The sequence below is a fragment of the Etheostoma cragini genome, chromosome 8 (genome assembly GCF_013103735.1).
Source record: "Etheostoma cragini isolate CJK2018 chromosome 8, CSU_Ecrag_1.0, whole genome shotgun sequence".
NCBI lineage: Eukaryota > Metazoa > Chordata > Actinopteri > Perciformes > Percidae > Etheostoma > Etheostoma cragini.
Window position 1 is genome coordinate 25,311,467 of NC_048414.1, and position 21,631 is coordinate 25,333,097.

The 21,631-nt window shown below is 40.4% G+C and overlaps 1 protein-coding gene across 1 annotated transcript; it reads right to left on the reverse strand.

Annotated features, from left to right (window-relative positions):
* Positions 1-311: 311 nt before the first annotated feature.
* Positions 312-20,569, reverse strand: LOC117949487 (extensin-1-like). The gene is made up of 4 exons (XM_034879789.1): positions 20,551-20,569; positions 20,292-20,454; positions 4,400-4,699; positions 312-1,143 (listed from the first exon to the last, which is right to left on the reverse strand). The coding sequence occupies exons 1-4, from the start codon at positions 20,567-20,569 to the stop codon at positions 312-314; spliced, it is 1,314 nt and encodes a 437-aa protein (XP_034735680.1).
* Positions 20,570-21,631: the final 1,062 nt, after the last annotated feature.

A 21,631-nucleotide genomic window follows, 5' to 3' on the forward strand; every position in this document is an offset into this window, starting at 1 on the left:
ATTTTTTTCTCCCTATTCTTTTTCTATTGTTTTGCGTCCAAGTCACGTGACTTTCAGGATTACAGCCGTGAGAACAAAAAACAAGGCGGACATTGCTCTCATTTTCAGTATAAAAAAATATATATTTTAAGGTATTTTTTTTTATAAGCCTATATTTTGGGTTAGTTTGTGCCTAAAAATGTGTTTTGATTACATTACATTTACATTGATTACATTAGATATTGCCAGAATAATGTGACACTGACATGTTGTGGTTGCTATGGACGCTGCTATTGCCTAGCACAGCTGTGGCCCCAGATTCAACATAGGACTCATTTGCCTATGTTGGTGGTGGACTGGATGGTGGGACTCGTGGTGGACTGGATGGGAAGACTGGATGGTAGGACTGGTGGTGGACTGGATGGGGGGACTGGATGGTAGGACTGGTGGTGGACAGGATGGGAGGACTGGTGGTGGACAGGATGGGAGGACTGGTGATGGGCTGGTGGTGGACTGGATGGTAGGACTGGTGGTGGGCTGCATGCTAGGACTGGTGGTGGACTGGATGGGAGGACTGGATAGTAGGACTGGTGGTGGACTGGATAGTAGGACTGGTGGTGGGCTGGATGGAAGGACTGGTGGTGGGCTGGATGGGAGGACTGGATAGTAGGACTGGTGGTGGGCTGGATGGAAGGACTGGTGGTGGGCTGGATGGAAGGACTGGTGGTGGGCTGGATGGGAGGACTGGATAGTAGGACTGGTGGTGGACTGGATGGAGGGATTGGTGGTGGGATGGATGGAAGGACTTGTGGTGGACAAGACGGGAGGAAGGCCAGTGTTGAGCTGGATGGGAGGAGGATTGGTGGTGAACTGGATGGTGGACTGGATGGGAGGAGGACTGGTGGTGATGTGGATGGTGGACTGGATGGGAGGAGGACTGGTGGTGAGCTGGATGGTGGACTAGATGGGACGAGGACTGGTGGTGAGCATGATGGTTGACTGATGGGAGGAGGACTGGTGGTGAGCAGGATGGTGGACTGAATGGGAGGAGGACTGGTGGTGAGCTGGATGGTGGACTGGTTTGGAGGAGGACTGGTGGTGAGCTGGATGGTGGACTGGATGGGAGGAGGACTGGTGGTGAGCAGGATGGCGATGTCGCTCCGTCTGCCGGATCAAACCCTCGCCCACCACATGCGCTGATTTGAGGTTGATTTGCTGATCGACACATTATTCCGTGGCAGCAGGAGAAACTAATGTTGACAAAGTGACAAGTTATGATCGGATGTTTGTCTGCCGGGTTTAATTTTGAAATCTACCGGATCCTCTGTGCATTTAACTTCCTGGGTGATGCGATTTCCTTGATGGGTTTTGGTCTTGACATGCTGTAGACATAAGGGTTTCAACGAGTCATGGCCCCACAAAAAATATGAAGAAGTATGTTTATCTTGCTTGTTGGAATCTTTTGTTGTAAGTTGTTTGAATATTTTCATTTTGCAAGAATATGGACTGGAGTGTTATTTGTGCTATTACTCCTCAATCATGATATTTCAATAAATAGCCAGGCAGTGTTCCACTGATGACGTTTCTCATCACATACACAGTGCTGACACCACATGTCTGGTCTTAGTATTAAATTATTTCTGATGTATGATCAAGTTTTTCTCTGAGTGGAGGTTAGTTAATTGTACTTATATTTTTGAAAGTATGCAATATCCATCTATCTATCTATCTATCTATCTATCTATCTATCTATCTATCTATCTATCAATCTATCTATCTATCTATCTATCTATCTATATGTATATCTATCTATCTATCTATCTATCTATCTATCTATGTGTGAAGGAGAGAGATGATAACACAGCATGTGTTCTCTGGTTTGCTACAAAGTGGGAGTCTTTCAGGCTTTTGAATTTGTATTAATATACTGTTTATGATACTTATGGAACAAAACAAAAGGGATTGAACATTTCCTTATTTTTTTCTGTCCTCCGTCACCCACTGTGGCGGCCAGGTTTTCCCACTGTAATAAAGAGAGATTGTTATTCATTTAGGACTTTACATTAGCCATGAATTCAAAAACATGACAAGGTTAAGGATAATGAGGAACAGCAAGCCACCCCTTCATTCAGTAGGTTTATAAACTTACAGTAACCTGATAACAGTATTGATAACTCTTGCTTTTGGTAATATTTTGGTTTGACTATGCATTACCTACACTGTAGCTATTTATTTGAAATCATACCTCTGCTCTGAAGGTATCCATTGTAAAATACCTCTGCAACTTGCTGCATAATGGTCTTGAAAATTTGGTCATGAAAGACCTCCCAAGTCTTTGTACTTTCGTAAGCGCCTTTAACCAATGTGTGTTACTTTAGCATCCCAATGTCAACATCTAATCAAAATGTAATGTAAAGAAAAAGGAAACCCTTACTCAGAATAAACTGGTGAATATGTCTAACATGTATTTCTTTATTAGGACAGTCAGGTTTATCTGCCATAAGCAACACATAACTGACAAAATACACAAATACTGTACAACCTGTACTAAAAGCTCAGTGCCAAAAACTGTCTGCCCTCTTACGGGTCTGATGTATTCTCACATTTTGATGAATGAAACTCTGTTAGTTGCTTTGCGTAGATCTCCTTTCCTTTTAAACTGTTGGCAGCATGCAACATATCATTATTTAGCTTTGATTCTAAACAATGAATCCATCCAGTTAATGCCATGACACCCACATGCACCAAATTATAATTAATTTAGATTTGAGCAAAAATAAATTAAAGGTAAGCCACATACAGATGGCTATCCCTAATACAACCCGTTCAGTTAAGTGGCTGAAGCATATGTTAAGCGGACTTGCACTTATATCGCTTTTATAGTCTCTGGGACCACTCAAACTGCCCTGTTTGCAGACAAGCTTTAGATATTTGATTCCCACACATTCACACTCCCAATGACACACTAGGGGGAAAGTGTGGGTTCAGTGTCTCGTCCAAGGACACTTCGACACACTGAGCCACAGCTGCCCACGAATACAAGCCAAGGCTATTACTTGAAGTTTTGAAGTACTAAGACTTAGGTTATTCCAATCAAAACTATGATGAATTCTACATACCAGAGTGACATCAAAGTTGGGGGGTTAAGGGGTTTCCAGTTGGGGTGCTTGCAATTCCACTGAGTACATCTAAGACTTTAAATTATATTAACGCTAACCTTTAGTATTTTGCTGGATCGCCCTCTTTATTGGGTAGTAAGGTTCCCCTTCTAGGATTCCATGGTTACATTCTGAAAGAGCAAAAAAAGTAATTGTTTGACCTCATACATTTTCATCAATGTATTAAAAATGATTTTGACAGGCCACACATGATATATTTATGACTTAAGTATAACTTGCTAAGGCAAAATCTAATCTAATCACTGTTTTTGAAGTCTGATTTGTAATGGTGAAATGTAAATCTAGAAAAGTTAATAACCTTTGGGTGATTTTTTTCCCCCTCAGTTTCTTCCTTGTAGGCATGTCTGAGGCCGAATTTCTGTTGAGATTCAGGAAATGTATCTGTGAAGAGCTGTTATTACAATGAATATTGGTCTGAATACCTCTATTCCAATGACAAATATACACTGTACAATCTCACATTACAATTGTATAGATATAGATTGTCATCTTTTGCACGACACTCATTAAAATACATGGACATTGTTTAACCATATGCTGTATGGTCACTTCTTTACTCTACCAAGGGTTATAGTCAAAGACTAGAAGATGTACAAACAGGTGACCAATTGAAGGAAAAGCCTGGAAGATGAGGGGAAATACATTGAAAGTAGTTCCTCCCACACAGATTACCTTTATTCAATAAGCTCAATATTGATGGGAGTTGTGTCTTCCAGACCGATAATGCTTCAATACTGAGGGCACAAGGTCTCTTTTCAACTTATAGTAAATGTAATACTCTACAAAGACAAGACATTTAATCTTCAAAACTGAAAAACTTTTTTTTTTAGCAAATATTAACTAATTTTGAATTTGAGGCCTGCAACATGGTCCTTAAAAAACTGGGACAGGATGCAGACTGGAAACATTCAACCAGTTCATTGGAAACAGGTGAGTGTCATGAATGGCCGTAAAAGGACCATCCCTGGAATTCATTCAGTAATATTTGAAAGATACTAAGACCTACGAATTACAGTAGATATTGGTTCAACACCTCAGAAGTCACTTCTAATCAGTCACTTGTATTTTTCCAAATTGAAATACATTTCTTAATTTAGACTATTATTTTTTAGTTTAAGGAGAGACGGATAAAATGTTTAACATGGTTATCATGTAGACCGTGATTAAACATATGAAAAATAAACATGACTACCAATAGAATCGTGATTTATATTCTATTTGAAGATATCAGCAGGACTTACCGTGTTTCTGCTGAGGTGGTTCTGTGATGGGTAGGAGGGGAGGACTGGTGGTGGACAGGATGGTTGGACTGGTGGTGGACTGGATGGGAGGACTGGATGGTAGGACTGGTGGTGAACAGGATGGGAGGAAGGCTAGTGTTGAGCTGGATAGGAGGAGGACTGGTGGTGAGCTGGATGGTGGACTGGATGGGACAAGGACTGGTGGTGGAATGGATGGGAGGAGGACTGGTGGTGAGCAGGATGATGGACTGGATGGGAGGACTGGTGGTGAGCTGGATGGTGGACTGGATGGGAGGAGGACTGGTGGTGGAATAGATGGGAGAAGCATTGGTGGTGAGCTGGTCTATCTTACAAATATGAGTCTATATATATATATATATATATATATATATATATATATATATATATATATATATATATGAGTCTGTTAACACTGACAAAAGCAAAAAAAATAACATACATTTCAAAGGCAAACTGATATATAAAATAATATATTACAATATTCATTTTAATTTTACAAGAGCGTCTGGCCCTGATAGTGTCTGCCGAGAAAAATTATGGCCTTTGGACAAGTGTAGTTGATGACTCCAGCTTTAGAATATAGGCCTAATGCTTACTGCTGACTTACCTGAAAGGGACAATTCACACAATGGGATAGAACTGACTTTAATGAAAACTATTCATGAATCAAACAAAAAAGACGAAGACAATAATTGAAATAACAATTCACTTGACTAGGTGAAATTAGCAAAGGCTTTCTAGAGCAAAGAGACTGTGCTCTGTTTAAAATAAAGACTATATGTCTTCAGATAAAAGGTGAGGAGAGAGAGAGAGAGAATTCCTATACTAACTTGTGGAAACATAAGCTGAAATAGCCCAATGTTGGAGAGAATAACAATAAAATACTGTAAACTACAGTACATACAAACCATGCACAACTTAAGTAAACCTATGTAGGGATGCACAATACTTTTTGACCAAAATTGTAATGCTAAAAAGAAATACCAAGGTAATATATCATCTTTTGACAATCACCAGTGGTTGGGTTGAGGTAGAGGGTGGAGCTAATTGGCTAACATAAAGTTAGCCCATTGATTTTCAGAGGAATTTGCAGTACATGCTCTAAACACAAAGAAATCTTACAACACAAGTTAAATAGCCTCAAGTTTCACATAAAAGTTATTACAGCACTGATGTTCCCAACACATTGGGAAGACATCTTAGAGTTATATACACCATGTCCTTAATAACTACTCTCCCAGTTTCACATCAGTTGAGGAAGTATTCTCTAAGTCTTTCTCTTCAGAGAAGTCGTCTAAGGACAACTTTTGCAGTCCAAGAATCCTTTTGTATGTTGTGCGTGCTGTGGCCAGTTGTGCTTTAATTTCACACAATCTTCTCTTCAGCACACAGAGTGGTCCCTCACGTCCTTTCTCCATTAATCTGGCTGTACTGCCAGAGAATGTGACATTAAAATAATACAAATGAGCCAAGTGGTTACCAGAGAAGCAAATTGAAGAACTATGTATTGTCCATCCATTTCCCATTGGTGTCTTCAGTGAGCTGAAGGGTACACTCTTCAATCAGTCCAGCAACACTCCTCATGTACTCCATGTGCTGCTTGACTTCGCAAACCACAATAACTTTGTCTTCTTTCAGTCTAGCCAGCAGCATTATCTTGTCAAAAAACCTTTTTTTCCACTCCAAAAACATCACATCAAAGTGTTATCTTACAACCTTCTGTAAAAATATTGGGACAGAAGATATTTTGCATGCTGTGCTACAACTATAGAGACATAAACCCTGACAGGATGAGATAGAACCCCAGAAACAATTTGTATTCAGTGCATTTCAGAGGTAAGAACTTACATTCCCATAGCCAGGAGTAGTTGTCCACAGCCATGAGTTCATTGGGAGGAGGCAGTTTTTCAACTCCCCCTACAGTAATATTGTGGTCATTGATGGCAACTTCCAAGGTTATCTTCTCAACAACAAGCTTCACAGTTGATGCCTTTGCTTATTCCCACCTACAATGAGAAACACAAAATGAATGTGCACGCACACGATGACTACACAAAAGCACCATACAAAATAAGGCTTCACAATATGCATGTACAGTAGGTGTTTTGACTATTGTAACCGATGCTGTGTGATCATTTTTTTATGCTGCCTAGGATTGTAGTAAAGCTACTTAAAAATATATTTTTTTAATAAATGGCTTTGCTATTTACTCTGTATAAATCAGTGTTGTATTCATTTTCTCACAAATCCGCATTACTAGTGGCCTTTTCTGCTCTCACCAGACTGATGATACAGCTGAATTTCGCTGTTTGATGCCCAAATATAGACCTTCAATGGTCTCCTGCAGGTCATTTAATGGTTGTTGCGCCTTTGGACGACAACAAACAAACTAATTAATGCCCATCTCAGTTTAGAACCAGCCTCTTTTCAGATCCCCTGTCCAAGTGCAGAGCCAAATCATTCTTTAAAATATGCCATCAAATCATTTTTTCAAAGTACCTGAGGTCCACTGCTGATCAGACACCCGCTGTTGGACTCTGTCTTGCTGTAGAGACAAGTCAGTGGGGAGGTTCTCCAGGTCCTTTGTTGCCTTTGTAATCCTTTGTACAGTCTGTTCAAAAGAATTATCTGTGTTAACAAATGCTGAGACACTTTTTAAAAACTTGTACTCATATTTGCCTAGTTAGTACCATAATGCATCTTTTAGCCAGTGTCCAGTCAAGGTTTTCTGCCTTTTGCTTGTTCCAGTCACTTGCCTGGATAGTTAGCATTTCTGTGCGAACTTGAAACGCAATGTATGTGCAGAAGTTTATGTTCACAGTTAGGACCAAGGGTCAAATACTACGTTGATCAATCTCTAATATTAATTAACGTGTCAGAAGGGAAACTATTATAAAGAATAGCCCAATCAGTGTAAAAGTGCTGACAAGACAATTGTTTTCAAATGGAGCACCTATGCATGGAACTCTAAAATGCAAAGGCTGAGCATCAGTGTTCAAATTGCTTCTCAGTAGGGGGAATATGGGAAATATTAATATTAATAACGTCTGGTGCTGTTAGTCTTCTCTGGAGTTGGACACCTGCAGAGATTTGACTCCACCTGATCACGAGGAAGCACTCTATAGAGATTATACGTCAGAAGTCCGAGATTAAATGACCTGCATTTAAATCAACCGATCAATAAAATTGCAGTATTTTTGATTTAGTAGAACACAAGCTGGTAGATGGATCCAAAATCAATGCATTTATCATTATGACACATTTAACCTAACGCTAGTCTGTCGGAATGTAATGGTATTTAGCAAATCAGACGTAGTTTTGCTGTAGAATCACAGATATCCTTCGGTCATTTACATTAACTTATAGAGTTATATGTGATGACCATTTTAATCAGAAGATTTCAATAACTGGTACTTTGATGATTATCTTCAAAGCCGGTTATGTTGCACATCTTTGTGTTAGCTTTTATTGGTTATTTAAATGTTGGTTTTGATCAACCATGGGAACTTAATCCCCATAAACCGGATTTTGGTGTCTTTTGTTTCCACTGTGTTTTTAAAGATTATTTTTCAATCTCTAGAGAAGTGATACACCTTCTGGTTAGGTCTAAGCGGAAAAGAATTCTTACTGCTGCATGATAAAAGCATGATAACAACGTCAATCACACCTCAACACTGTGACAGATCCACTTAAAGAACAAAGGCTATAATAAAAACTAGCGCTACACTTAAAACAAACAAAAAATATGTCAATTTAAACCTCAATTTGGACACAACTAGACATGAAAAATTCTCACAGGCTTTTGACAAGTACTTGGAACATATGGCTGATCTGGAGCGAAACATGTCCACCCCCCCCCCCCGATTGTTGTTCCAGCTCTTTCTTAAATGCGTTTATCCCATTTTACCTGTAACACATTTACATGAATGTTAACAGTTGGAAAACAAAAAGTAGGGGCAGAGGACAGACAATCATAATATGTGGTACAAATGGTAAGAAATACATCTAACTGTCATTATCTCACACCATGAATGCGCTTTTGCATGCATGATGGAGAGAAATGGACGCATCTTTAGCGAGTCCTCCTACTCTGGACCGTGGTCCACAACTCTCTGCAGATATGGCCAATATTGTAGACCACATCAGAGCAAAAAAAACTGGACGGTCTGTGAAGCTAGATGTTTCTGGAGATATAATAAATAAATATTTCTCCGCGGAACACATTCAGTCCCTTCAGCAATACCCCATGACGGCAACTTTAACAACTTCCTTGTATAATTTGCTTGCGGACGTGTTGACGGACGCACCACATTTACGTTTCCCTGGATTCTTAAACAGATTATGGCAAATACAGACATTTACACAGTTACATTTGACAAAATAAGCTGTAAATCATGGTATTATGGCTTTTAATGCAGCAATGCCACTCTATTACTTAAATCAACCAAATAATGTTTACATTTAGAAAAAAAACAGGTAAGCATTCATAAAAAAAATCAGCTTGCATGTCTGGTTGTTCCAGGGATGAAATCCAAAAAGAAGGACACCTCAGGATCACTGGCCAACAAGAGTCCATCAAAAAACCCATCAGGTCTTGAAAGAAATATATAGCTCTAGGTTACATTTACTGAATAAAAGTAATTTGTGGCTCACTAGAATTTCCTTGTACATGAATGTCAAACACCCTGGTTGGCTTTTCAAACATTAAAACTTTTTGGGTCTGCATCCATGGCACTGAAAATGCTGGACCTGAGACAATATCTCAACCTCAAATTTGGCATAGGCCCATTCGAGGAAGGTCCTCTGCATTGTGTCCCCACAGTCTGAGAGCAAAAGTGAAAGAACAAAATTGTAAGTAACTGTTTCCAAGGTTGACTTCAGACCACGGTCATGATGAAAAAAGGGCTCTGTCATGTGTACTGAAATTTTGGGGATTGTAAGAACATGTCATAACAATGAATTAGTTGATCCAAACAAGATAATTTAAATGATGATTCCACTCATTCGCCCGAAGACTGTTTTTTGACCCTCGAGCATGCTGACAAAAGCTTGTCTTAACATCCCTGGGGCAGTGATTTTTAGCTCCTAATACGTGGTGAACGAGTCCACCATGTCCAAGCTCTCAAAATTGACAGTGGCTAGCCAGTAACCACTTTCAGCCAGATCACCTATGGTCACTGGCAGGGCTGTAGTCAAGATCACCTTTGTCGAGTCCAAGACCAGGACTAGTCGAGTCCAAGACAAGACCGAGTCCAACGAGGTTAGAGTCCAAGACAAGACCGAGTCCAAAGAGGTTCGAGTCCGAGCCAAGACCGATTCCAAAGAGGTTTGAGTCTGAGTCATGACCGAGTCCAAAGATGTTCGAGTCCGAGTCAAGGCCGAGTCCACGACAGAAAAAAAGGTCTTATGCATTACAGTATCGAGACAATCATTTTGGGTTTAACTTTCCCTCCAATAATATTATCAACAAAACTAAGACACCTGGACTCGGTCAAGACCAAAAGCATTATTGGGCAAGACCAGTGGCCGAGACTGAGACAAGTCCGAGTCCAATTACTAGAGAGTCCGAGACAAGTCCAAGTCCAAATACTGGCAAGTCCGAGACAAGTCAGAGTCCAAATACTTGCGAGTCCGAGACAAGTCCGAGACCATAGAAAAATGGTCTCGAGTCCAAATACTAGCAAGTCCAAGTCCAAATACTAGCGAGTCCAAGACAAGTCCGAGACCATAGAAAAACCGTCACGAGTCCGGACTCGAGTGCAAGACCGGACTCAAGTACTACAGCCCTGTTCACTGGCAAGGTTTTTCCACAGGAGCAGTTTACTGATGAAAGGAAGAGTTTGTATGATCCTGAAATTTCAGAGAAAAACAATTATCTCTTGTTCAAAAGAAACAAAAAAACACTTCTTTTTTTTTTACCACTTATTCATTCTTACTTTCCTTTGGAAAAGCTTGTTAGCCCGGTGGAACGATTGATACCATGCAATATAAAAAGCAGAATTAGTTTACATATTAGAGTAAATGAAACCAAAAACTTAACAGTGAGGGTGTTGTTTCTATCAAACAAAACTTCATCCACCATGTTTGTTGGAGGAAACCAGGGTTTGTGTAAAATGTAAAACCTATACAACCTGAGACTTTTTTCATGATAGGAGAATTTCTCTCCCTCATGCTGTCGAACCCCTCCACCATGGGTGCTCTGTTATGAAGCACCAGGGCCTCATGTGTGGAAAGGTCCAAGGCTGTCCAGTAGAGTGATCGCGGTTATCAGTCCCTACACATCACTACTGCAGTCCTGTGTCCACAATGATGGCAGACCCCCTCCTTGGGTTTCTCAGATGACAACAGAGAGGAAGTCTGCCTCCATTGTGAGGGGAGAAGTTGTTCAGCACCACTTCCCAAGAGGTCTCGGACATCTTGAATGAAGGAGTCTGAAAATTAAAAAGGAAGAAGGCAATGGTAAATCTGGGCAATTATCACATAAAGGAGGAAGCAAGTATTAAGGGGAAAATAACCTAAATTTTCCATGGTCACAGTGTTTTCAGTTGTGTTGGTACACGGAGCACAGGAGGGTGTTACGCTTGCTGAAGAAACTGCAAAAATATGAACATCCATTAAGAACTTGCTCAATGAATAATGAATGCAACTACTGATGAAAAAAATCCCCAAAAAACAACCAGTGGCAGAATCTCGCTTTCGATCCTCCCCTGCTCAGATTATTTTGGTAGAGGTTGACCATCTTTGTCGTCATCAAGCCAAATACACAGCTTTGTGGATGTTTTTGACCCTCCTTTCGTGTGTCCATGCTGATCCACCTAAATAAACAATTGAGCCACAGAATAAACCACCACCCACCAAGGTTATCGCCACCTACAAACATCTCAATATAAAACCAACGTTATAATATTACATTATAATGATTCAGTCGGTCGTGTCTAATGGTTGTCTATTGGTCCTGTATTGTACTGACAGATCTAGAAAACCCTTTGTACATTAAAAAAAGAAAAGGGTTTGGCAGAATACTGAATGAAACTCTCACTTGCTCTAACTTGTGAGCTCAACACTATTTTAGCTTGCATTTGAATAAAGACATTGAACCAGGTACTGTATAGCACTTTCTTTGGAGTGTTTTCAGTTTTGCACCTTGATACTTCTTCCTTGTTAAACCTCAGAGTCTGTTATGGTATTAGACCTTGTAAGTAGCATGTAATTAGTGTGCTTTTTCCGCCACTGAGATAATGTTATTTACCCTGCACTCACCCTGGTACTCATTAACCAGTAATATGGCACCTTCAGGGTCAAGGTGAACCATTTGATGCTTGGTTAAGTTATTTTCCCATGTTTCCTTTTCCTCCTTGTTTACCTTTTCCTGCGTCTTCTTCTTCATGGGGCCTTGATGCGTCAAAACCCATAAATGAGATCGCACCACACAGGAAGTTAAATGCAGGATCCGGTAGATTTCAAAATAAACACAGAGTATAAACATCCAATCATAACTCGTTTCTTTGTCAACATTAGTTTCTCACGGAATAATGTGTTGATTTTTATACAGAAACTAACTTAAAATATAGATTTTTTTCACTAAAAATGAGAGCCAGAACATGTCAGCCATGTTTTCCGTTATCATGGCCGGAATCTTGAAAGTCACATGACTTGGATGCAAAACAGTAGGAAAAGAATAGGCAGAAAAAAAATGTAACAGCCATACAATTCAAGAGCCATTATTGTAACCCCTCTACGTTATTACACACTGGACCAATGTAGTCAGGGTAGGTTTTTATATGAGACTGGGTTGGTCCATCCCGTGGCCGGCGTGTGGCGTTTCATTCCCCCGTTGTTGCGTCCCCCCAGAGACGACGGCTCGTGACCTGGGGGAAGTTGTCACTGTCCCGCGTGTTGCGTTTCATTTCACCGTTGTTGTGTCAGCCACATCAGTCCAGTGTCATGGCAGTTGGAAAATGGTCAAGTATGATTTACACAAATCAATAAATCCAAAGAGCGTGACCATTTCACGAAGACTGGGTTAATGGTGTGATTATGACGGTTTCAGAGCAGTAGTCCCCAAATGTGTATTTTTAGGCTGCTTATGCATTTAATCTGTTGTCTGAATGCAAAAGTTGGCAATCATCTCCCACGCTTTCTCTCGCTGTTTCTTTTTACAAATATGTGTTTCACGTTATCGTACTTCCACTAGAATCTGCTTCTTACTCTGTATAAAGTAAGAACAATGCATCTTCTCTATTTCTGCATCAGTAAATCTGTGATCGATACCATGGTCTATTTAAGAAAGCCATGAATGTGAACTTATCCCAGCTATCTACACCATGCTTGACATAGCATCACCTTCTCATCCTGGCTCGGCAAACCTGCAACCGATTAAGTCGCGATGAGCAAATCACACTAAGACAAGCTGTGTTTTTCCACTCATCCTGGATTTTTTCATTCTACTTTAATGCAACAGCCCCCAAGTGTGGTATGCATGCCAAAATAAAACGCCTGGAATAATTTTTCTTGATTTTCCAATAAAATGTTAGACCAAATTAAGGTGTGTTCGTAAACATCCCATGTCATATTATGGAAGTATTCATGTTTTTTTGTATCTATTCAAACACCAGGAAAGTTAATTTGTGCAACTTTTCAAGTGAATCAAAGCCTGTACCTCACTGATGCAGTAAACAAAATTAAACATCTCATAATTAGCTTGGAGTGGGTTCGCTCCTCACCAGTTTGTATTTTTGAATGATCCATTTATCCTCTTGATTTACCTTTAATTGCTTTGCTGAAGATGAAATAGCATCGGAGGCAATCATATTTCCCATCTGCAATAGTTCTCATCGCATTGAGCTGGCATTTAAACAATCAAACATTTATTATATCTAGCTGTTAACTTCAGGAAAAAAAAAAAACTCAACCTATAGAGCATCTGACCATAGTCAGTCATCTGAGCCAATCACCTTGGTGTTCATAATCTGAAAAGTGGAAACTGTTTCCATTTGTGGTCAATCATCCATGAACCACTGGTAGACTGTAATGCTTGTTGTTTATAATTGCAGGTTTATGATATAGCTGCGTTATCTCAGATGAGGGCCCCAGTCCTGAATAACAAAGACCGCCCATCTGTGCAGTTTGTAAGAAACGATGGCACAAATGATTTAGCCATTCAACGCACATAGAACTCGGCCCATTAAAAATAATTCAGTGTTAACCAAATGTTGTTCTCCGCTTTTCTGTTGTCAAAAGAGCTGATGTGTATCATGTGACTGTATGTGACTTTGAAATGACTGGAGGTTTAGATGGGACAATGTGTGTTGTGTGAGCGAGTGAAGTGTCAACAGCATGTCTTATTTCTTTTCCTTGGATTCTATTTGTCTTTGGCAGAGCTGGGTATTTGCCTCCTGGCCTGGATCTTTGTGACAGCCCTTAACAATAGCTGAGCTTGTCTGTTGGCAGATGACAAAGTCTTGTTAGAATGAAGTGATTATGATTTTGTTTCAAGAAATAGTGGTTTGAGATAAAGAGTAAAAGTAAAGCCTGGATCCCATTGGAATTTTGTATTAATACTCGTCATGATTGTTTTTCTGGTGTGCTGTCGTTTAATCTTGATTTATGATGAACAGATGATGCAAACACTTGGCATTTTTTTTTGCTTCATTCAGACAGGATTTAACTATTCTGGGTGGGCTAAACTGAGCCTTGAATTTACAAGGAACACTTTTTGGCACAGGGTTGATAAGAAACCAAATGAATGGGTTTCATCACTACTAATAAATATGAACAACGGACAAAATGTTCACTCACCAGTTGTCTGCTGGGTGTTTTTTCATCCTCGTGTGTCTTTAAAAGGTAGAACCCAAGTCATCTAGACACTCTTTCAAATATGTTCCTATTAATAACCACAACAAACAGTAAAAATACAAAAAAAGTTCTTTCTTTTCAAGAAATTTTGATAAAGTAAAAAATGAATAAGGCATTACATAATTTATATTTAGGGACAGTTGCATTGTCTTCATTGAGCATATGTTTTTTTATTATTCAAATGTTCTGCATCATAAAGCCATACTCTACATAAAAATATAACACTATATGACTGTATTCATCTATATGCAAATGTGTGGAGCAGACATGCAAATTAAACAGATCCAGTGAATAAAATACCATTATTACTGGGAACATTCAGTAATCAGTTATTGATTTCCTATTATCTCAGTCTTGACAGCCCAAAATAAATGTATTTCCTTATATATTATTATCTGAATCAGGCTTTTAGCCATGAACGTGGGCCTGTACTTTTCAATCTTGAATCCTTTTATTAATTTGTTTCCATCAGGGACCTAAAATCATTTCATTCAAAGTAGTTCTTAACCTGGATTCCAAGCTTTGTATGTTCCTCTTTTATTTGATGGGTTTTTAAAACATACTCTAGGCTGTCTGTCGTGTCTATTAGGTCTAATAAGCTCTCAGTACATAATGTGTTTAGATGAGAAATCGTAATATTTACAAGATGGAAACTCTTACTCTTCAAATGCGCGGAACTTCAGTGTAACGTCTTTGTAGATTTCTGTTCTTATTAGGGAAAACTTTTGGATCTTAGCACATGACTTGGACCTGACGGACAGCTCCAGTTGCTTCCATGAGGTCAGCGGTCTTAAATCCTGTTAAAGAAGATTGCAATTGTGATTGCATACAGCTCATTATCAGCCACCCTGCTCCTGCTTTTGTTCTTGCCATCACTTACTGAGGAATGGGACTATTCCTTTAATAACCCATTGTCTAGACGGACTCATCCAGACTGTGGATTCTGGCCTGTACAGCACTGGAGCCACAGGTGTGGTAGGCAATTATTTATTTTGTTAGACGTCTCCAGCTCTGTCCGTTGCCTTGCCACTCAACCCAACTGGTCAGTGCCTGGGTGGTCAGCAATGGTCAGTCAGACTGCAGTCAGACAGTCAGTCTGTTCATTTTTTTAAGACACTTGCCCATGTTTTACTCCGCCATTACATCTGGCATGACCAGATATTTTTTAAACAGTTTAAATTACACAAAATAACCAAATAGTGGTAGGTAATACATCTGATTTCATGTACTGCTTTGGATTATGTGACCAGTGACAACGAGCTCAACTTTTTTTGCAGGCGCTACTGGCAAAATGGGACACCTTCATTGTCAAAATAGGACACTTTATATTCATTCATTCATATTTATTATACAGGAAAGTTAAAAAGTAATAATTAACATTTAGCATTCAGTTTAAAAATTGGTTTTCAGCAGGTTCCTGTTCTACAGAAACATAAAACATTGAACGTGGGTACAGCACGTCAGGACAAACATTTGTACTGGACATCGATATGGACGAGACAATCTCGGAAGAACAATACAGTTTCGGCACATCAGGACAGAGACATTTAAACAAGATATCAGCATGTGCTAGACAAATACAAACACAAAGTGGGACTGTTGAGTCTTGGCCGTGATGATACAAAAGACAGACATTCAAGAAGGTGAGCAATTTCAACGTTGAATGTCTTCAAATAAGTACAGCATCACTACATCTTTTTTTCTATACTTTTCCTTGCTCTTGCTTCTCTTCCTCTTTCGTCTCCTGTTCCCTTCCCTTGGGTTTTGGTGTTTTAAACTATTCATTTACTTATTTATTTAAAATATCTAAATATACATTTTTTAAAGACTTTTGTGGTTTTTAAGGCCTTTATTGGATGTGACAGCTTAAGACATGAAAGGGAAGAAAGAAGGGGAACGAGATGCAGCAAAGGGCCACATGCCAGAATCAAAACCACAACCACTGTATTGAGGACTGAGCCTCTGTATATGGGCGCACACTCTACCAGGTGAGCTCCCCGGGCACCCTTAATATTGTTTTTTTACAATCTCAGTTCTGTTCTCTGGTTATTACTGCCTTTTTTTGCAAAATTGACTTATCTGATTAAGTGTTTTACGATCCTTAAAATCAGTTGTACCCTCTTAAAATGACAAAGAGCAGTGCCCCATTTTGTCAATAAAAGTGTCCAATTGTAACAAAAGCAACTGGAAAAATAAGCATTTTACAGAAAAGGTCAAGGTCTTCTGGAATTAATTCATAGTCCTTTTGATACACAATTCTTAAACATTACAAAATATAGTGGAGCAAAACAGTGAGTTTTGGGTTTAAGATTTCAGAAAGGTTAACAATATTTAGGTCAAAGCGCGAAGAGGTTTTTTCAACCGCTCTCCAAAAGGCACACTAGTGAACATCACCCACTGCTAGCCAACTATTCGGAAATGAATTGAACCGTTCCTTTCTGCTGTTGTTGAAGCTGCCTGTGAACATCCTAGCTTTATACAGTCCATGGTGGTGGGTCGCGACGCCAAGTAGATCAGACGGTTACCCCATTTTAACACACTGTCGACCTGGGTACAACCCTGATTGACCCATCGGTGTGAAAGTGGTATAAGGTTTAAATTAACCCTTGTCTTGTCTTCCCGTAGACCAACATTTAGTTTTTCTGGGTCAACCTTTTAAGTTTAACCCACGTTTGTCACTTTTCCCAAAGTTCTTTGTTGATTTTTTTTGGGACATTCTTAGTCCGACAGTCACTTTGTTGACGTTTTCTAACTTTTCCCGAAGTTCTTTCTCACTTTTTCCAATGTTGTTGTCGATTATTTCTGCATTCTTTGGGACGTATTTTTCATTTTTCCATACATTTCTGTTACTTTTCTCAGTGTTCTTAAATCTATTTTTCTTAAAATGCTATGAAATTAAATAAAACAACCAAATTCAATGAAATTAGTGAACTGATCAGTTATTTAACTTGTGAGGAGCATTGTATAGAACCATCCAAAATTATTTATTTTTTTACAATTTGGTTGAAGGAAACACAAATTTTTGATTTAGAAACTATTTGAAAATGCGTCAAATTTGACCCAGAGGACAACAGGAGGGTTAAACCGGTGTAGCCTATGTGTCAAGGTCCATTATTGTGACGGGTTAGAAAAAGCCCTTTTGGCAAAGCCAGCATGTATACAGTTCGCACGTACAAATCATTGGGCAGCAGTGAGTGAATATGGCCGACAGGCAAAAGAGATCAAAACAAACCTACCTTTGCTTACAAGCTGAGCAAAATTAAGGTATTGCTGAATATCAATAAAGGTCTTCAGCAAACAATTTAGACATTTTTTGCAAATCACATTATAGAAACGATTGATCAGCAACAGAAAAATGCTACATGGAAAATAACCCAGCCAACATTTTGAATGTGTTGTTAATGTCAGCTAAGGTGTAAGCCTGTTTTACACAGGGATGCGGCTTTTCATGCAAACCTCCCTCTTAGTTTGGCGCTCAATCTCTGCCGGGTTGTCAGTGGCAGACAGTGAATTTATATGCATTAAAGCTAAGCGCTCAGGTGTGGAAGAAGAGACCTGGCTTTTTTTCAGGGCTGTGAGTGATGAGGGATCGGCCCGATCCTGACGCTTTGACTCAGCCTTTATTCAGTGTCTACCTTCTGTCATCATGTGGCCGCCACTACTTTCATCTCTGTCACGCAAAGAATGCCATAACTCCTTTAACAACACCCACAACAAATACAGACCAGTCCTCCTTCAAAACACAAACATGTTCTGTCCCATGTGTACCTTTCCCTACAATTCCCTACCATCTGGGGCCACTATTGTGTGGCATTTTAATGGCTATTTATAACACCATGATTTATGCTCTGACTTCTGTACTCAATTGCCATTCAAGAGATCCTCTGGTAGGTTGTTCCAGGCTGAACTCTAGACCTCTGGGAAGATTGCATGTCTTTATAAGTCGTCTTTGCATTAATTTATTTCCTTCTTCTTAATAGCTCCAACAGGTTCTTGGCCCAAGGCTTTCTTTTACTATCACCCTAGAGAATATGCAGGACATAAGACAGCAAGATGAAGGTGACTCTTGGCTCTAAAATTAATCTTTTTCCATGAGGAACAGTCTCCCCCCCCCCCCCCCCCCCCCCCCCCCCCCCCCCCGCCCACACACACACAAACACACACACCACTGGTGACCAAGGATAGAGAGGGTGTCGTGTGCGGTCGTAAAGCCCCCAAATTTGTGATTTGTGATATTGGACTACATACGAACATGAACATCTGGAGAAAGAATAGCCACCCCAGTCCCAGACATAAGGTACTGCACAGCACATAGTGTCTAGATCCCCCTCAATAGCCCCTGGTGTGCTCAGAGAGACATTTTGATCACCAGGACACCCATAGGACAAACAGTGGACAGATGCCAGGGAGACGGCAATGCGCCTAATTCATCACTACCCCTCGCTGAGCGACAGACTGGAATGACACTCACATGTAGTGTGCTGTACCCATATCTCTCCTCCTCTGTGTCTCCATCTCTCTCTCTCTCATTACATGGTTTAGCTCAAAAAAGGCTAACATGGCCATGTGATAATTAGCGGGGCACATTAAAATCGGAGCCATGAAGCGTGTCATTAGAAATATACTGGTGCAAGCCACTTCCATCTTTCCAGACTCCCACACGTGCAAAGTGCTTACAGTCTCACAGTGGATTTATCAATGCATCCCTGCAATTTCCTATTTGTGTTTCCTCTCTCATGCCCACCTCATGTAGTGAGATAAGTAGGCAGCACTGGACCGACTTGGGCCCATCGGTCACTCTTGTCAATCCTTGGGGGGTAATCAAAGCCGCAGAAAACATCCTGTCCCATCTGCAATATGATTCAGCCTTAAGAGAAGAGGATCCAGACACCTCTGTTCTTCACCGTGTCTGTCAGTGCACTGATACATAAGAACCACACAGAGGAGGGCTTGAAATGTGTTTTCTCTGCCCAATGTTCTTATCCTGTTATTTCTGTTGTGAATGGATAGTTAAAGATAAGGGCAGAGGGAGGGAGGGAGGGAGGGAGAGAGATGGTCAGGTTTTGTGATGATGTGCTGACGTGCCTTGGAATTGGATTTTCCTCAGTCACAAGGCAGCTGCAGAAGTGGATGAATCTCTTTCAAGTTCTCCGGCTGCCTCTCAACACTCATCATCAGATGATGTTGCTCTCAATCACCTGACCTTGTCCATGCAGGGCTCTTCAATTTTGCTGTGAGTTCCCCTCTCATACTCTCCTGTCTGCTTCCCCTCCATCTTAATCAATGAATCCCAGTGTACAGTATATCTCTTTTTTTCCCAATCTCCAGTTTTTTTTATGTGTACCATGTATCCATCAGGCAGTGAGCTCCAGGAAAAATGTCCCTTCCATGACGCAAATCCTCAAGATATATCTCATTTCAGCCCTTATCAACTGCAAGCCTCAATAATGCCGGGATCTTTCAAGAGACTTGAGGGAGACAAAACAAATGGCAGGAAGCTGGTGTTTCATGTGCCTCTGTAATTTGTCACACAGACCTTGTCCCTCTGATACACACAGCTACAAATGCCAATCCCTGGAAAGAGTTGCTTCCTTGTGTCTCTGCTGTGCAATCTGACTTCAGACTCTCTTATTTAGTGGAGCGTGCTGGTGCTCTGGGAATTATTATAAAGTCCAGTCCTCCATTGGTAGGGGAGGACTCACAGTCCCTTTGGACTACTATGTTTGTTTTGAGAGGGCAGACTTAAGGTGTCTGACCAGACCAGTTAAAATCCTCTGGCTTTGGTGCGTAGTGCAACCAATTAATTGTTTAAAGGTCAAATATTCATTTTTCCTTTGTAGACTGCTAATGCACTCTTCTCTTTTTTTCTCTGAGTCACTGCCACTTGCTCTTAATTTCCTCTCCTCTCAAATCTCCCTCACCTTACTTCCTCCTGTTTATGCTGTTGTTTTACCTCACTTTTCTCTGTCTCTCTTTAATTCCCCCCCCTAAATCCGTCACTCTTGTCTGCATGTACTTGATCTTCCCTCTCACGTTCTCCTGTTTCTGCTGACACAGGGCCGAGCGGATGCCTGACACCTGGGGTTGGCAGCGTTGTCTTTCCTGCCTGGCATGGCCCAGAGAATGAAAGGGGAGAGGCAAAGGGGAAGGCGAGGGCGAGCTTTGTGCCCCTGTCTCAGCTGGGAAGGACCACTGGGGATTTGTTGAGCTCTAACACCTGCAGGGGGCTTGCGAGCAGTGCCAAGATGTTCCTATACACATTACACACATCGGACCTTCGCTGCGTCTGCACATGCTCACACAAACAGGTGCACACACAGAAAGATATCCATGATATGAAAACATATAGGCCTACATGCTGTGTGTGTGCTGCCTGTAAAAACTTGCTTTCAGCAGTGGGAGTGTAAAGGTGGTTAACCACCTCATTTGAAGGCCAGAGGTGTCCAGCTGATTCTGTTGAACGGAGAGCGACAGAGAGGGACCCGGAGAAGGATTGCTTAGTGTAGTGGAAAGATTCGATCCGCCAAAGCTAACAAAGGTCATCGGAGAGCAAGTTGGAGAGGTGAAATATGGGGGAGTTTTGGGAGGTGCAAACCTGTTAATATGGTGTAATACTTAAGTGCAGATGGAGACGGCTAAGAAAGTGATTAATGTTGGAAAACTCCAGGTAACCAAAGTGGTTATGAGTTGGGAAAAGCTCTTCTTAGTGTTAATAAGAAGGTATGGAGGGTGTGGAATAGTTTAGTGAAGTGTTACAAGTATGACTAAGAGAGTTTAAGAAAAAGAAGACTGAAACCGTTTTAGTAGAGTTTGAGACAAATGTTCTCCCAAAGGAGCTACAGTGGCTTGCATGAGTTTCCACACCCATGCTAAAGTTGATTAAAAAGAGGAATAAAAAAAACAGCTTTTGGAATTTGATCTTCATACCTTAATTTTAAGAAAAATCCACCCTTTTAAAAAGGACACCAATTTTCTTTGTTAATGAATAATCTACTGTAAATAAATAAATGTTCTTCCTTAAAATACAGGGGGCATAAGCATACACGCCCCTTTGTTAAATTCCCATAGAGGCAGGCAGACTATGCATCCTGATAAAGTTCCCTCGGCCTTTGGAATTAAATAGCACCGTATCATCACATGACCTTCACCATACATAGAGATAGGCATGGGGAATTTTCCATAAGATCATCTCTCAATGCAAATAAGACCAGCTATTAAACTAACTGAAATACAATCAATGGAACTATATCAGGATCTATCATCAGGCAATGAATCAGGATTTATACACTCACCGGCCACTTTATTAGGTACACCTGTCCAACTGCTCGTTAACACTTAATTTCTAAGCAGCCAATC

Excerpts from the sequence above, each read along its gene's own strand:
- LOC117949487 (XM_034879789.1), bottom strand. Across the intron at positions 4,700-20,291 it reads AACGTGAGAGGGAAGATCAA|TCCTCCTCCCATCCAGTCCA; the intron begins GTACATGCAGAC and ends TTCCACCACCAG. Across the intron at positions 1,144-4,399 it reads ACCACCTCAGCAGAAACACG|ACGGAGCGACATCGCCATCC; the intron begins GTAAGTCCTGCT and ends TTGATCCGGCAG.